This window comes from Thunnus thynnus, chromosome 23, assembly GCF_963924715.1.
Source record: "Thunnus thynnus chromosome 23, fThuThy2.1, whole genome shotgun sequence".
Lineage (NCBI taxonomy): Eukaryota > Metazoa > Chordata > Actinopteri > Scombriformes > Scombridae > Thunnus > Thunnus thynnus.
In genome coordinates, this window is record NC_089539.1 from 3,934,192 (window position 1) to 3,952,713 (window position 18,522).

The following is an 18,522-nucleotide window of genomic DNA, read 5'->3' on the forward strand; positions in this document are numbered from 1 at the left end:
CACCTGATGGCAATCAAGCACAGAGCAAATCTGATGAAGCCTTTTTGTTTTTAATGTAATCTGTTAATAAAAAGTGTCAATCCTAGTATCCTGGAGTCACTGGAATATTGATTTTTTTTTGTTTGTTTACTGTGTTCACAGGAGAGAAGCACTATTTTCAGTTTTTTGGACAACATATGGAAATATTTTGATTTAGTTGGCTGAGTATTGATGGATTAATGTGAGAGTGATAGATGGTTCCAGCTCTGTGATTTCTAGTGGTGAGTTTTACCTTTTATTTCTGTGCCTTTAAATAAAAATAACATATCAAACACTTTAACATAACCTGGACTCTATCTGGCTCTGTATTGTCAAGTGACCAATTTGTCCACATCTACAGAGCAGATGTTTATTTGCTGAAGTGGAACTGTTGTTTTATTAAAAAGAACAACAGGGTTAATCACAATAATCTGATGTCACTGTGAATAGTTTATACTATTTTATGCCAATATACATCTACATCCACCAACTGTGTGTTTCTGTGTTGAAGGAAGTAACTGGTCTGTCCTGTCGAGATGTTATTGTTGGGGTTTCAAATGTAATATCTAAATGTAAAAACAATTTCAGCACATTAACATCAGTTTTATTGGAAATTACTGTAATAATCTGTGTGAAAACTGGCCCTGTCTATCTGTCTATCCAGGAGAAGGTTAGACATTGTTACACTTCAGGTGTCCTGGTGAAGAGTCTGAACTGCTTTACAACAGAGATGCTGAACACCATCACTGATGTTGCAGTGGGAGAGATCTGTGTGTTGTTTCAGCCTCAGACTGACAGAGACTCTGCTGCTGTCTCATCTACTCCACCTCCTCTGACACCTCCAGCTGAAGAACAAAGAGCCCAGAGCCCAGAGAACCAGACTCTGCTGAGGTTTCTCCTCCACCTCCTCTGACCGCTCCTCCTACTGAACCTCCAGTCCAGGCCAAAATGAAGAAGGGTTGAGTCAGACGCTTCTTGAGCTGGTTCAGAAAAACATTCTGTTGCTGCTGCCTGAAGACATGGACTGAAACTATTCCTGTCTTATTATTGTTGTCCATATTGTTAATGCATTAATGGATTAAAGTCAGTTTAATTTACTGTGAACTAAAGCAACATAAGATGAAGACGTCATTAAACAGTAGGTGTAAGTTGGATTCAGTGTATTTTACAGTACAGCTTAGTCTTCATAAAGGTATAAGTTGTAATTCAAGTTGTAACTCATCTAAATGTATAAAAGAGAAGTGTGAAAAATCATATTTCAAAACAGTCATTTTTCAGGTAGACATACACGAACAGCAAGAGAAACCATGAAATCAAGGATCCTGATGATGATACATCGACCTACCTTAATCTCTTTTTACATATTCATAGAACACTTTTGATAAGCATCCATTAAATGGAAGATGTAGAGTAAGCTGAATATTTTACAGTTGTGGTACAGAAGCACCGGAGTAGAAAGTACAATATTTCCCTCTGAAATGTAGTGGAGTGGAAGTATAAAGTGGCATCAAATGGAAATACTCAAGTAAAGTACAAGTACCTCAAAATTGCACTTAAGTACAGTACGTGAGTAAATGTATTTTGTTACTTTCCATCACTGCTATAACCAAACTATAAAAACAATAGTGGAAAATTCTGAAAAGAAACTGCTAAAGCCTGTCTGTTCTGTTTGATTTTTAGAAGAGTTCTGTATATTATCCTTGTGAAGTGTTACCATGTTTAGTTATGTTTACATTGTGCAAAACTGGAAGTTCTCTTCTGCCTGCTGAAATATGCAGGCCAGCATATGAACAACGGCACTTGCATGGCAGCAACTGATCCACAAGTATAAACTGGTAAAAGCAAATATTTCATAAACCTTAATATTCTGTGAATGGAAATATTTTCCAAATCCACCACCAGACACGTTACCAGATGTGTTTTCCCATCAATGTAAGTTTTGTTGCAGTGGCCTTTGCAAGTGCTTGGTAACACCAAAAAGTGGCAAACCAAAATTCATTAGCTCATCCTTCGCAAAATAGGCAGTACTGGAAACATGGTGACTTAGTGACTATTAGTGCTGTCAGACCCCAACTGGACACTAAGTTAACACAGTTAGTTCGAGGGAACGTATCTGTACCATCCACCCTGTCTCATGACTGATCTTTTTTTTTGTAGAACACTGATAGCTTCTTCTCTCCATTACCTCAGAGGTCAATACTAGCTAAGTTTCCATCCAAATTTAGAGCAAATTATAACCAAATTTCCTGAAAATATGAATTAATACACCTTCCCATCTACTACTATCATGGGAATATTAGAAGTTGATCTCATCAAGACAAACAGTTGGTGGCAGTGATTCTCCAGTCTGGTGCCATTAAAACAGAAGAGGGTGCAACAATCATGTAATTAAAAGAGTGTCAGTCAAACCTCAAATGAACAAAAGACATATGATATGAAAACATGATGGAAATATGGCATTTACATTTGTTTAATTTGTGTCTTTTTAATTTGTTGCTCTTCAGTGGGAGCTTGAGTGATGTTTAAGTCACATAGTTCAAGATTTATTTACTAAGTCTGTTTCCATCGCACTTGGTCACATTTTGCTTTTATCGATACACCAACTTTTCCGTCTCCACCAAATGTCTTTTGACTTTTTCAAACAGTTTCCAGTTTTCCACTCAGATTTTTTTTATGTGCAAATTGAAAATGTGCATAAAAACAAGTGGATGGAAACACCCTTACTGTCAAGATGGTTTACTGTTGGTCAATGCCACAAATTCTTGTGTCATAAGAAAGATCCATGTGGATTTACTTCATGTCTTTAATTGAATTCAGTGGTTCCATTGAAATGAATTGATTTTGTTAAGACATGTTGCTGTTAAATGCTGGTCAGGCAGTTACACAGCTATAACATTGTGTGGTAGTAGCTGCTTGGTAGGGATTCAGTGTCTTGCTCGAGGACACTTCAGCAGGGTGAAAGCTCACTGGTTTCCTCAAGTTAAAGCGTAGTCTCTCTGACCACCAGGCCAGCATTTTACTATCAATTCTTTCTCTTGATGACAGATGACATTTAGGAAACAAAGTGCCTGAGATCTAAGTGGAGCGATCTGCCTCTCTTTGGTTCATTTAGCCCTCAACTCAAATGTCATCATTTGCATAAATCAGCGTGTGATTTATCAGTACATCAGATAATCCATTCAGCCTGGATATTCTGCCAACAGTTTTCATCTTTATGGATAAAAAATTGACTAATTATGTATAATGTTTTACAGCAAAACCCTCTCTCACACTTGTGCACTGATAATTTATTTCTGACCAGTGGGCAGCAGCTGGGGAGTAAGCGCCTTGCTCAAGGGCAAAGAAAGCATCTCTTAGTTGCTTTTTTAAGTAGTCTGGAAGTTAGAGAAGTGGAGTTGTGACTGTAAGGTTGCTGGTTTAAAACGGGACTAGATAGGAAGGTGTGGGCTGGGTAGAGGAGTTAGAAACACAGCTCTTGAGCAAGGCATTCTCACACAGAATGCATGATGGTTTATTTGAATAAAATATTGAAATAAATCCACATCTCTCAACCATTTCAGAGAGGTTCATCAGAGGTTTGAACCTGCATCAGTCTGGTCATGAGCCTCAGTAAATGTGATATTATCTGTGATCTGTGATAACATGGCATGAAAAAGCATCTTATCACTTTTATTTACAGCACTGTGTCAGTTCTGGTTTCACACTAGTGTTCACACTAGAGGGATTATTCCCATCTCTGTACAGTAGATGTTTTGGAAGGATAATATGAGAACACAGGATGCTTTACGTCTTATCTTGAATCAGGCCTTATCTGAACTTTACAGTTTGCCAGCTTAATGCTTCCATATGACCTGAATGGATTTGATACATCAGTTAAAGGTTCCATATGTAGAATTGTGAAGTAATGTACATGTATTAAACCATATGTAACAAGGCCAGATTGAGTTGACCTGGTTTGAAAGCACACTTTAGTCTCTAGAATAAGGCTTAATCCTCACCCTGGAGTGTTTTAAGAGTAACCTCTTTTTTTTGGATTTCCCTCAGTTCAGATAGTCTCCTCAAAAATTCCCAATATCCTGAGAGTGAACTAGTGATTACCCCACATTCAGTTACAAAGATATCTTTTTTAAAAGCTTCTAATTTAAAAAAAATGATGGAGAAAGGAGTGAAAAGTTCAGATTTGTATCACATAGAATCTGCATATTTGTGTTTTTGTAGGCTCAATCAAACCGTCAATGGGCAGACAGAGATATTAAGATCACACAGCATCTCGCTCGCCTTAGGGTTGAACTACACTGTAAAACATCAGACAGGAATTTAGAGGAATCAACTGAAAATTGTCATCACTAACTTAACATAATTTTAATAATTTCATGTAAATCCAACCTAAAATATCTAGTTTTTATTTCAATACCATTTCAGAACACATATTTATGAGGTCATCTGACTTGAAGTCTTGAATTGAAATGAAGAGTTGAATGGATGCACTGCTGAGATCAACAGTTTGCATGCATGTCTTATTGTGGTCTTGCCTTTATTGTGTCAGACTGATTTATGTATTTTATATACTGTACGTGCTTTTTATGTCTGTGCTTCTGCATTGCATGTTTCAGTTAGTGTCTAACGATGCAGCACAGTGTGGTCTTATTTAATCTATATTTCTATTAACATTAATATCTTAATGTATTTATTGTTTTGCATATCTTGTATTATGAGCCTCTGTGTTGTATGTTTTAAATAGTGCCTGACAGCATAGTATAAGGGTGTCCTGAATGATGTTTTTTATTAACATTAATATGTTTTTTCTTCCTTTTATTATTGTTCTGCATGCTTATAAATGATCTCAATAACTTTGTAATTTCAATCTCATATTCTGTTTTTAGGGTGACTCTGTAACATCTGTCCAGGGACTATAGATGAAGCCTCTTGGCTAACTCTGGCGCATTTACAGCAATGTTTATTTATGTGCACTGTCCCTGTTAAATAAACCAAGAAATAAATAAACAAATGTTAGGAGACATCCCAGCATGCATTGTTTCTTATTTGTAGTCTGAAGAAAACATATACATGATGGAAACTTGCTGTGTGTCTTTAATACATATTAGTCATGATTGTTTCTTTCCATAGCAATAAAAACCATGCAAACAATGATGATGATTATATTGAATTCAGTCCCTCCCTCCGTGCTCTTGTATGATAATACAGTCACTGAGATCAATTTTGTGCTGAGATCATATTTGTCCTCCTAACTCTACAGAGCAGCAGCAACCATAGCTGTAAGTTCTTTGTGTCAAACACACAACTAACTCTTCAAATTAAGAAAATATAAATGAAAATCAAATTTAATCTGAAATAGATTTACAATTTCAAACAACTACCTGAGCATTTCAATAAATTAACAGCTCTAAATCCACTGAAGGAAAAGACAAGGGTTTATACAACATGAAATATTTAATTTGTTTTGTACTTTGAAGGCAGCCCTTGAAATAAAAAGTTTTACATATTGCAGTGTCTTTTTGGCTCTAATGTGAAACAAAGAAAACATGGCATGCATTTCTGTCTCAGAAGAGACCAGAAGCCTGTTTATGGAGCCTCATTCACTTTTCTCAGTTTGAATATGATGCTGCTTTACTGTTTTTCAGTCTCCACTGAAACACACACACCAGTTGCTGCTGGCCTCCCTTTAATGACAGGGTGTGTAGTTAGAGAGAGGGTAGGAAGGGCAATGTGTATTTCAGAGCCGAGACCACAAGGTCAGCCAGGAGGAGGAATGCTGCCAATTGTGTGTTTGAGTGTCTGAATGTGTGTGTGTGCTGAAGGGGGATCAAGTAGTTTGCCCAGCAAAACACCGCTCCCTGTCATTTCAACGTGTGCTGTTTACAGCAGGACACATGCAATGTTTGAATATTACAGCATCACTGTGCTACTGTATGTAGAGTAAAAAGATGTTGTCACTGGTCTATTTCAGACCAAGCACTGAAATATAAATGGGCTGCATTGATTTGGTGCTTCTTTTTTAGCTGACAAAGCACTTTACATTCACAAACAAACAAACACACACACACACACACACACACACACACACACACACAAACACACACACACACACACACACACAAACACACACACACACACACACACACACACACACATTCGTCATCTGGAGCAGTTTGGGGTCAGTGTCTTGCTCAAGGACACTCCAACATGTGACCAGGAGGAACTGAAGACTGAACCACTTACCCCTATGATTAAAGGAATAGTTTGACATTTTGGGAATTTATTCAAGTGTGGAGCAAGTGGTTGTATGTCATTTCTTCTCTATCCCTTCATTTTCTGTCACCTCACTGTTTTCCACTTGCCAAAAAAGGAAAAAGTGCCCAAAAACAAAAAAAAAAACAGAAGGAGCTAGAGCTAGAATCAGGATGCAGTTAGCCTAGCTTAGCAAAAGACGTGAATTGTGGAAAACAGCTAGCGTTGCTCTGTCTAAGATTAAAAGATACCCACCAGCACCTCTAAAGCCCACTAATTAACATATCTGTATATATCTTGTGCGTTTAATCTTACATAGAGTTACAGGGAGTGATAACAAGACTCCAGGAAGTCACTGCACCTGGCCACTGTTCACCAAGATACACCACATAGCCCCCCATTAGTAAGTGTTAGAAGTGTTGGTAGATGTATCTTGTAAAGACAAGACAAACAACACAATAGGTCGAACTGTCAGTTTCCCAAAAATAACACAGTCACTCCAATGTGTCTTTCTAGAGTCACATGGTCAAATAATGTATTTGGACTTATTTTTTTTAACTTAAGCAAGAACCAGGCTAACTGTTTCCCCGTGCTTTCCAGTCTTTACGCTAAGCTAGGCTAACTGGCTGCTGACTGTTGCCATATATGGTACTGTGTAAAAGTTTTAGGCACTTTAGATGTTTAGATTCATATCCATAACGCAATACCATCAGAGAGGTGTCTGAATGGTTCCAAATTCATTCTGCAGCATGACAACGACCCCAAACATACAGCCAGAGACATAAAGAACTATTTTCAGCGACAAGAAGAACAAGGAGTCCTGCAACAGATGGCTTGGCCCCCACAGAGCCCTGATCTCAACATCATGGAGTCAGTCTGGGATTACATGAAGTGACAGAAGAAATGAGACAGTTTAAATGCACAGAAGAACTGTGGAAAATTCTCCAGAATGCTTGGAACAACCTACCTGCTAAGTATCTTGAAAAACTGTGTGCAGGTGTACTGAGGAGAACTGGCACTATTTGAAGGGAACAGCTTGGTCACAGCAAATATTGATTTGATTAAGTTCTTTTCTCTTTATTGAACTTTGTATGAATTTAATTGATAAAGACAAACAATTTCTAGCATTATTTTTGTGAACTTCCTCACTTTACTTTTAGTACCTAAGACTTTTGCACAGTACTGTGTATAGCCGACAGATGTGAGAGTGGTATCGATCTTCTTAACTAACTTGCAGCAAGAAACTAAGATCATCGCTGTTTTAATATGTGATGGTTTAGTGATGTTGAGTGTGCTAATGTTTAAAAGTTTTCAGTGGTAGATTCAACCACTGTGGGAGCACTAGGAGAATACTGGTTTTGTTTTTCATATTAAAACTGCATGTAGCTGACAGTCTATGCCAATATTGACTGTCTAAGAAGTGTTGTGGGTTCAAATCTGGCCCAGGGACTTGGATACATTTCACTCCTTTTCTCTCTCACCTCCTCTCTCTCTGCACTGTAAACTGTCCAGTACCAGGAAGGTTGAAATGCCAAAGAGTCTTCAAAATCTGCAACATTTATGTTAATAGTCCTCTGGAACTCTTTGTAAAGTGGGAAGGAGTTTGTTGAAGGGTTAAATTTGGCCTGCACTGTGACACACAGTTCCCTCTGGGGGTCACTTAGCGGGTTGTATATTTTACTAACAACACTCCAATCTGTGCCGTTTCATGGATGAGAACAATCTTCTTTTTTTGATGTTTTCATGTGGTATTTTCTGGACTCGGGGGATTTTGCTTTAAAGTGGGCCACTTTAAAGGAACCACTGAACACAGCAGAACACAGTGTTGGTGTAATGAGAGGGACTGGGGTCTTTGCATTTAGCCTGCGGTGACACAGAGATGGACAGAGATGTAGGCTCGGATACAAACACAGCTGCTGCAGCTTTAATAAGCTGTGGCTTCAAACCTGCAGGTGTATCAGAGGCAGGAACAAGATCTAGCCAATTGTGACTATCAGAAACTGTATGAATGCAAGAAATGAGTTAGCCAAGTGTTGATAATTGTCTTTGTAGCTGTGTGTGCTCTCTTTGTATGCTTTATGTTGCAAGAATCTACAGCACTACCATGTAAGCTCACTTATTTTGTCCTTTTTTGAAAGCAATAGTTCAACATTTTCAGAACTATATCTACTGGCTCTCTTGCTGAGAGTTAGATGCAACCAGTAGACCCTCCAGGAAGTCACTGCACCTGGCTGCTGTTCTCCTAGAAATAGCACATAACTCAGTTTGTCTCTGAATTAAACAAAAGAGATTGAATATGATACTTAATTAACTAACTAAGTGCTCCCCAATGCTTCCAGTCTATATGCTAACTACAATAATCTCCTTCTGACATGAGGATGATATCAGTCTACTTTTGGCAATAAAGCTAATAAGCATATTTCCCAAAATGTCAAACTACTCCTTTAGCTTAACCAAGTCCACATTTTTCAAAATATATCATATTATATTTCCTTTGTCTTCCAAATGCTTCTTGATTACAGTTTAAAACACGATTAGTCACTTACGAGGCATTTAATGGATTAGCAGCACACTGAGCAGCTCCTCAGTCAAGATTTGCAGCCATTGAGGATGCTAAGGAAGCTTTTTTAACTTTTTAAACTGGCTTTTGACTGGCTTCTTCTTCGTTTTTTTTTCCTTTTACCATTTATTGTATCACTTTTTTACTGTCACTCATGCTCTTTGTAAATATATTACAACAAGTGCTAAGCGAATAAAAAATATCATTGTTATTATTATGTAGTGAGTATGCTACAAGTATTTTAGGATACACCAATGCACAAAGTATTAAAAGGTCATTCATATCACTAGAGGTAGTTTGGTAACACTTCACTTTAACCCCCCTATTTATCATTTATAAGCAGTGTGTAAACACTATAAATACACTATAATGTTGATAGAAGCAGGTAAAACTGTTTTATTTGTCAATAATTATAACTTCTTCAATGAAGCATCCGTAACTTACAGCAGCTAAGGATGCTTATTATAGTCACTGATAAACATTAATAAACATACAAATGACCCCAAATCTGCTTACATCTACATTATACTATGTTAGTATGTGTTATAATCCATTTATTAAGTGTTAATAAGCTTCTTATAAAAATGCTAAATGTGTAACCATGTTTTTGTATTTCCAGTGAACCGATGTATTTTGGACTCTGCAAAACCTGTTGATTTTAGCTTTTTAGTGCAGTCGCACCTGTTGACATAAACTTAAAGATCCCCTCTAGACATGTTTTAAGATTTACATAAAGTGCTCTACTTTGAATAATAATTTGTATCTGATATGTTTTTTCTACAAAAAAGTTCAATTATTTTGTTTAAATCCTTAAAATGGCATCTACTGTTTTTCCCTCATTAAGAATTCTAAATCTATGAATATCCAAATATATTTCATTTCAGAAGTTAAACTGCTGGACACAAGATGTCCATTCTCAGTGTTTGTGCACTTGAGGCTTCAAGTTTCCACATCACACTTGTATAAGTTGAACATTGGACCAGCATTGGCTCCAAACTAGTTGTGAAGTCACAAATCATGCTCGTAGGCCTGCCCCTTAAAATCAGATTTTCAGTGAGCGCAGAGAAACTTTTGTCTTTCAGGAGATGAATGTGAAAACAAACTCTGCACATCCATTATTCAGCACAGTGCTGCCGAACACGCTCAAACATCCAACTGTAGAAACAAGAAGAAAAACATATTTTTTGAGTGGAGGGGGACTTTAAATATCTGTATGTGTGCACAGAATACATTTTAAAATCAATTTAACTTAACTTAATTAAATAAAGACACCCCATCAACTACATCACTCTATATGGATTTAAAGCTACAGCCATTCTGACACCCCCCCCCCCCCTAGGGAGTCATAGTCAGGGCCTTGACTTGTAGCGGTGGGGTGGTGGAGGGGTGAGGCGGCAAACTGCAGTGACAGCAGAAATAATAGGAGTTGGAAATTAAATTAATTTTCCCTTATACACTTACATTATATGTACCAGTCATCACAATAAAAATGTATCATAACCTCTTGAGTTCCATCATCATTATCTTGAACATGGAGGCAATTATGAAACATGTAGTCAATTCATGGCCTTGTCTGTGTAATGGATGATGTGTTCAAGTGTTGCGTGGTGTTTTCTGCATCTGATATTGTTGTACTATTTTCTGTTGCATGTTTGACCCCCTGAAGCAACATCCACACATGAAATAAGCAGTCGGAGGCGCTGGGAGTTTCAGTGTTTTTTTTTATTGTGAAAACATCAGACAGGATGAGCCGCGGGTCGCACTGCTGCAGGATCGACACCACTCTCCCACACTCAGTACACAGTCAGTTATTCATGATTTCTGTGACTACGCCTGAAAATGAACCGAGTGCAACAGCACAGCGAGAAGCTGTCCCGGGAGGAAAAGAGAGATATGGAGAGTTTGGGTGTGTTGCCATGGTGATAGTGAGGAAGGAGTTAGGGTAGTTGTCGGAGAATAAATAAATAAATAAGTGGCGCCTGTTTGAATGAGTCGCCTTCCTCGGGGGACGTTCCCTCTAAGGCAGAGCGGGTACAGCACAAAGTGTCGACACACACATACACACACACACACACACACACACACATATGAACACCACCTACACACACTCAAGCAGCCATAATCCAGCCGCTCCACTTGTAGATACAGCACATGAGGCACTCCGATACACCCAGTGGCGAGAAATGCTGATGATATGGTATAAATTCAGTAACAGACACAGCTGATTTAAGAATCATTCCTCAAAAGGTCACACACACACACTCACTCACACACACACACACACACATTACTGTACAGCAGAGGGTGTGTGACCTCTGCTTACTGAAGGAGGACGTACAACGTGTCAAGGCAACACAGAGACACATGGAACCTGGCAGGCAATCTGAGGCCACGGCCGCACTAATGTGGGTAAGATTGAAAAAATCTGTTTACATGTGATACGCTGTCAAATCACATCAGCGTCTCCAGATTGTTCTAGAAAATAAAAATACTTCAATATGTTCTACTGGGACACAACGGGGAAAACAGCTGTAAAACTGATCACATGACATTCAGTAGCCAGACATCCCATGACGATTACACATCATTTATGAGAAAGCTCGATTTTCACAACCCCAAAGCGTGTTCTCGAATGTATCCACCTTGAACTTTTTTCAAGATGACAAATAAAAAAAAGATTTAAATTCATGCGCATTAGTGTGAACGTGACCCGAGAGCCCAGGAGGCAGCGGGAGAATCAGAGCTTCCCACTGCTCTCTACATGTCTTGGTGCAGTCACATGGGCCTCTGCAGGAGCTTAGCAGAGTGAAACTGCAGTGTGTGCCTGTAACAGTGTGTGTATGTGTGTGTGTGTGTGTAAGTAGTAATGGGCTTGCCATGTGAGAAATGAATTTTAGGAGTGTGAATGGTGCTCTCCTCTAGTGACAAACATCCTTGGTGGTGTTAGAGTATGTGTGGTTTCCTGTTGCAAAGTGGGTGTTGTTACTTGTGTCCCATCTCCTGTCTTGTTGTTAAAAGTCGGTTTAGAAGAGTAGAGAACAACAGCCAAAAACTGCCTCTGATGTCAGATAATCTTCATTTAAGTTACTGTTTTGTGCTGTTTCATAATTGTTTTGTTGATTCCAAATGATTGTCTTAAGGATCAACTGATGATAAAATCTACAGAAGAGAGTGTTAAATAGCTCAGTGAAAAGCACAACCATCTGTCCTGCTGGCACACACTGGAGTTGTGGTTTGAGAAAAGTAAAGAGTCATCATTACTAGTATGAGTCTGTGTGTGTGTGTGTGTGTGTGTTTCAGTATGGAGGAAGGCCCAGGTGACCGCAGCGGACACGACAGAGAGGGAGTTCTGAATCTTTTTTCAGCGGCTCTGTGTTGCTGTCAATGAAAGGCACAGAGTAACAAGAGTGCCATGTGGTGGTAATGTGTGTGTGTGTGTGTGTGTGTCTGTGTGTATATGTGCATATGTGTGTGTGTGAGGCAACCAGAGTATTTAATCGATTTAACATCTAAACATGACAGCTCAAAAACAACAGCAGAGTGAATGACATCGTGTCTACACTATACAAAAACATCTGCTTTGGGCTTGTAGATATGTCAGAGAGATGAAACAGACAGAGGAGAGGGGTCGATAAAAAGTTCCTGGCTTTGTCCCTCTGTGCTGATGACTTCAGATGTGCTGATATTTCAGTTGAAAGATATTTTCAAATGTTGTATGTTTGTGTTCTGCTCTTTGAAGGAATAGTTGGAAATACACTTATTTGTGTTATTGCTGAGTTAGGTGAGAAGATTGATACCACTCTCATGTCTATACACTAAAAATGAAGCTATAGAGACATAAAAAGGTTAGCTTAGCTTAGCATACAGACTTGAAACAGGAGGATACAGCTAATAAACAAGATATAGAAGTGCTGGTACGCGAGTATTTAGCCACACCAGTGATGTGGCTCACCACTTTGGTTCAGACTGAGATATCACCACAACTATCAGATGGATTGTCATGAGATAATACAAGTATTTGTGATCCCCAGATGATGAATTGTAATAATTTTCCTTTATCCCTTAATTTTTCATCTAGCACCATTGTCAGATCAAAATTTAAATTTTCCCAATACTTTGGTTTGCTGATGATATTCACATTATGTTTAGCACTAATTAACAAATGTTAGCAAGTTAACACAGTCACATGAATGTGGTAAATGTTTTACCTGCTAATCATGTTAGTGTTGTCATTGTGAGCATGTTAGCATGCTGACATTAGCATTTGACTTAAAACTCCACTGTGCCTAAATACAGCCACAAAGAACCACTAGCATTACTGTAGATTCTCAGTCTTATTTTACCTATTCACATATCCAGGCTAGCTGTTTCCCACAGTTTCCAGTCTTTATGCTAAGCTAAGCTAATCGGCTGCTGGCTCTAGCTCTATACGAGATATGAGACAGATATCAGAGTGGTATTAATCTAACTCTCAGCAAAACAACAACAACAAAAAATGTATTCCCCGAAGCATTGAACTCTCGCTTTCATTGGTAATGATATTTACGCGTCATGACACTATTCATTACTGCTATTTACAAAATGTGTTAATTTGTGCATAAATAACAAAATAAAGGTATAAGCACAAATCACCCACTCCTCCTTGAGAGAAAAACTCTCTTGGATATGTTTAGATTTCCTTTCAGCAAAACAGCAAATATGTAATTCAGTCTAATAATAGACGTCGTTCAGAAACAACATAAATATACCCGTTGGCTTGACTTGAATATAAACACTACAGTATGAAACAACTGGGCAGTGAGCAGGCCTGGATTCACGCAGACTGTGGAGTTAAGAATAGGGACAAAAGTGCTCGAAATGTGGTGGTTTGTTTTTATCTGAAGCAGAATGTCAGTGGCCTCTTGGTGCTTGCTGTTTCCCTGTGGGGATTTTTTTACCAGCTCTGTTTGTTTAAGCGGGCTGCCCTTTTCCTACTGGGACGGTAGGGATCATTGACACTGACTTGCTTCTGTTTTTTTTTTTAATACAGGAGGCCACTTTTGGAGCGAAGTGGGGAGGAGAAAATAGAGCGAGGCCCCTATAATGGCTTGTTTTCAGGCTAAGAGGTCCTTTGTGTACCGTTCGTCTTCCAATTTGGGGGCTAAATGAGCAGTTAAAGCCGAGACCCAGTCAGTGTGTTAAAGTGGTGAGGTGCAACCCGCCCATGCCTCTGCTTACAACTGCTGAATAAGATGCTGCGTGGCATCAACATCAGCAGGAGTGCTAATGTGTGATCTGAGTGTGTGTGTGTATTTTTGTGGGCTTGACCCAGGAGGAGGCTGTGCTGAGAATACGGTCATTGTTTCAGCAGGAGGATGACGGCCGGGGCCACAGGCCAGACCAGAGGCTTTTCTCCTTTATTAGAGCCAGATGTCTGTGTGAGGAAAGGCCTATATAAAAAAAGAAAAGAAAAATAAGGCTGTTCTCTCATTATATGTCTCCCACATACACACATGTGTACACATATGTACGCTAATAATACTTCAAAAACGACAAGAGAGGGAGGTTTGCAGCTCAAATATCCACCAAAGTGTTCCTTGTAGGAAGTGTCTGTGGATTTACAATCTTATTTTCATAGACTGGGTTATCATTCCTTCTCAGTTATCCTGACATTTTGCTGACCAGCTTCATTTTAAAGATGCATGGACACAGATAGATACAATTTTATAGTGGGGTGGAACTGGAATTGCAGGTACAGCTTACTTAACTATCAGTTTGGAAGTTCAAAATGACGTTTTAATCATGGGGAACAGGAAACATGCTATGAGCAGCTATCTGTCAGACATATAACTTCTGTTATATGTCTGCAAGAGCAACTTGTGTATCCATCTTTATAAAATTCACGAAGAAATTCTCTCTCAAATTTTGTGCAATGTCCACCACTGCCTCTACTCTTCTCTTCTGAATGTGTCCAGTACACAAATGTGTTGTCTCCTGTGAATCTCTTGTGCATGTGTTTGCCTGTATACACTACTATACTACTATAGAGAGAGGGGTAATGAGTGTGAATGCATTTAATGGTTAAAGCAGAATAAATGCCAGCCACAAATATTTTGTAGTATCAAAAATGGATCTTCTATGATGAAAATGGATAATAACTTTAAGTACAGCAGTTGACACTTGAACCAGTAAACAGCTCTAACATTTACAATAGACAGTTTTAATTAGTTTGAATGTAATCGTAATAATGTTCCATAGTAATAGTTGATCTTCTTTTCATATTTTAAAACTGTGTCTTGTGGCAGGGCTGGATTTACCCTCTAGTAGGGCCTGAGGAAAAATGTGAACCCCCCTTTAAAACCCTCTCTGTCTCTGTGCTTTATGTACTATATTACAGGATTGCTGTGCGGTAATTTGAGTAATCACAAATACATTTCAGAATATGTATTGTGCATTAAATAATGAATTTGATAGATTCTGATACAGGACCCCTCTTCAAGACTTATCACACTTAATACTTTCTTATATATTATATGATAGTGCTTAATATTGTAATTCTGTTTCTCCACATTGTAATTCTACAACATGCCACATCTCTTATATGTCTGTTGCTCTGTGGATTTTTCCTTTTTTACAATTAAAATGTTTGATTTTTGTAGAGATTATCCTTATCCGAATCAAGGGTCCGCAGACACATAGTGTCATACTATCTGTTATGTAGACTACAAAGTCCTCTTAAACAAATTAAGGATATTGGGCTGTATAAGTAAATTTGACTTGACAGAGCCTCAAGATAAGGTAAAGCATGGCCCAGCTTCAGGTCCTAATCATGTCAGTTGCTATTGTGCTTTAGAAGTGCATATTTACATATTCTTAAACAAAGTTACAATTAAATTACCACAAATTAGTCCCCAAACACTAAACACTCTAGTGCCCCAGGGCAAATGTATTGCTTTAGCCATGTGTGCATGAAAATGCAGGTCTTAATACCAGATTCTGACAGGGACCCTCTTCAAGACAGGACCTCAAGTTTCTTGATATAGTTCTGACACATTAGCACTTTCTCTACAAGGAATCTGGTGAACCAATTGTGACATGTGAGACCCCTGAATTTTTCTTTAAACCCAGAGTTTTGTTAAACAACAAAGATATGCAGCTTTCTTCACAAAAATGTCTCTTTTACTTTGAAGCTGGAGTGGGTGAGAATTTGCAAAGAGGTGTAAAAAACAAATGGACTCTCTTGCTCATCAGGATGAGAGAGACAGGTCAGATGTTGTATCCGTCCCTCCCTCCCCCCTCCCCCTCCTGTATAATGCTTACACAACAACCTGTAATCCAATTCACAGCGTGATGGAGAGTGCAGTTATTAACCTTGACATTGCTTAGCATAGCTGACATTAATCACATTACAGTATGAGATATAGTATCTGATTCTGTGATGTGGGCAGTAGATTGTTGATATGAGAGCAGCAGCTAGTTCTCATGTACTGGTTGGGAGCTAGGGGGGTGCAGTCTTCCCATGGGTTAGTGAAACAGCAATGATGTGTACTGAACACTGACCGTGGATCATTGAGGCTCTCACAGCCATTTTGGCACCAAATGTTTGACAACAGGAAATGGAAGATAACCCATAAATCTCTGATGAGCTCAGACACAGAAGAACAAAGCCATGGGCTGAAATGTACCGTACGTCCTTCAGAAATGAAAATGCTGTATCGGAGGCAAGTTGTGAAGGAAGAAATCAACATGACAAAACAGAACTCTTAAGAACAGTTCAACTTTTAAAATGTCCTAAATTGTTCATCAGCCCAGAAAAACAAAATATTAAATCTATCTCTCTTATTTTAATCAACAAAGCATATTAAATAATCTTTTGTTATTGCTGCTCGCAGCAATGCTTCATAAGACAATAAAAACAAAAATAAGCATGAAGACAAAAGGATCTTAGTTTACAGAAAGACATGTTTGGTCATCGGAGCAGGGGCTTTGTGGGTGTGGCCCTGGGTGTGTCCACTGAACCCCTGGGTGGGGCATGGTGGGGGCGCAGCAGGGCGGGGTTATGGGATCCAGTGCCTTTAACCCTTCACAACCACACAGGCTGTCTCTTTTCTTTCAGCTCAGGCAGACTTGTCACTCACAGCTGGTGTGCCCAATCACATGAGTGCATCTTGTACCTTCCTTACCACATCCTGTGGCTCAAAGTGTTAAGGATGCTTGGTGTTACAGGCGATGATTTATTTAGCACTTCCATATGTCACTGCTGCAGCAGGACTCAGGTTTCACAGGGTCCTTGGGGTGTAAAGCAAGAGATCCCTTCTGCCAACATATGATGACTGAGACCAGTGACAGAACTTGTTTCCTTAAAACTGTTGGCTGAAAGCCATAGTTACAGTTGTGGAGGTCTTGAAAGTGAAGTCAGTAGCCAACTTTTATGGGGCGTCCTTGAGGTGTCAATGAGCCGATTTCCCTCTAAAATGTATGAATCTAATGAGGGCAAGGGTGTTAGGTGCTCACACACCGCGCTGTCAGAGCAGCGAAGGACATGAAATGTGTTTTACAATTTGACGGAGTTTCTCTATTGATCAGGGGAAGGGGGAGATAAGCTTAGCTCCCACAATGCATTGGGGTCAGGGCGCGTGCGAGGCCGCTGTTTGCTTTGCAGAATCTGAAGCAGCCTAATTTGTCAGCAGTTTGTTTAAACATGTAGGGAACATCATCAGGAGAATCTCTCTTCAAGTCCGTCCTCTGAGGATAAGTTCCCCTTTTAAAACCTTGAAGACCTGCTTCACCCACACATTTTAGTCTTTGCATGCGTTTGGTCTGTTCACAAACATTTTCATCCAATCATAGCTCTCTGTGTCAGCCACAGTTGATTGGACATTCTTCCCCTTATGCCCAGACAAGCACACATTACCTTTCTTCAGCATCTGTTTATATGTCAAATTCAGACCCCACGCCTGCAAGGTACGAAGACAGTTTTTTAAATTTGCTTTTGAAAAATTCCACCCTTCACTCATTGTTGCCTCTTCTTGAACAAGGCAGCCATTCCCAGAGTCCCAGCTCTGTCCTCCGTTAGTCCAGCCGGAGGTAGCTGGGTGTAGAGTAGTTGAACATGAGGAAGTCCAACTTGTAAAGCTGGTAGAGTTGGATCTGCTGCTGAGTGCTGATATTGCTGAAGAACTGGGCTGCCATGGCATCCGTGGTGCGGGTGGACTTGGCGTAGCTTGGGAAACGCAAGGAGTCGCCGACACCCACCAGCCGCAATACGTAGTTAGCGTCCTCCTCCAGCGTCTCATATTTACCCACCAGGTCGTAGTGGATGTGACAGGGGTGGCAAAGCTGGTAAACGGTCTGCCAGTGCTCGTTGAGTGGGCCGTCACGCTGCGTGGCTGGATCCACCAGGTACTCAGCAAACTCCTTGAATTTAACATCAGCACCGTTGATCAGGGCATCCTGTGTGGCGTTCTTGCGGTAGCGCCGCACAATTCGGGTGCCAAAGCGCTTGTGGAAGGATGAGTTGTACTTGAGGGTGAACTTGTTGCGGTATGCGGAGACCAGCCTCTCGAAGGGCTCGCGAACAAAGAGGAACTTGAGGTAGTTCTTGAGGCGGTGGTTGATCTCGGCAATGCTGTACTGGTTCAGCGTCTTAAGGTTGGAAGGAACATGGGCTTCATTGGAAGGGATTTCCATTGGGTCACTGTGGAAAAGAGGCATGA

General features: G+C 39.6%; 1 protein-coding gene across 2 annotated transcripts in view; it reads right to left on the reverse strand.

Annotated features, from left to right (window-relative positions):
* Positions 1-10,543: 10,543 nt before the first annotated feature.
* Positions 10,544-18,522, reverse strand: part of chst11 (carbohydrate (chondroitin 4) sulfotransferase 11) — a 92,312-nt gene continuing 84,333 nt past the window's right edge. For both annotated transcript variants that reach the window (XM_067581064.1, XM_067581063.1), the window contains exon 4: positions 10,544-18,503. In XM_067581064.1, coding sequence (XP_067437165.1) covers positions 17,879-18,503 — 625 coding nt within the window. In that variant the 3' untranslated portion in view covers positions 10,544-17,878. The remainder of the gene's footprint in view (positions 18,504-18,522) is intronic.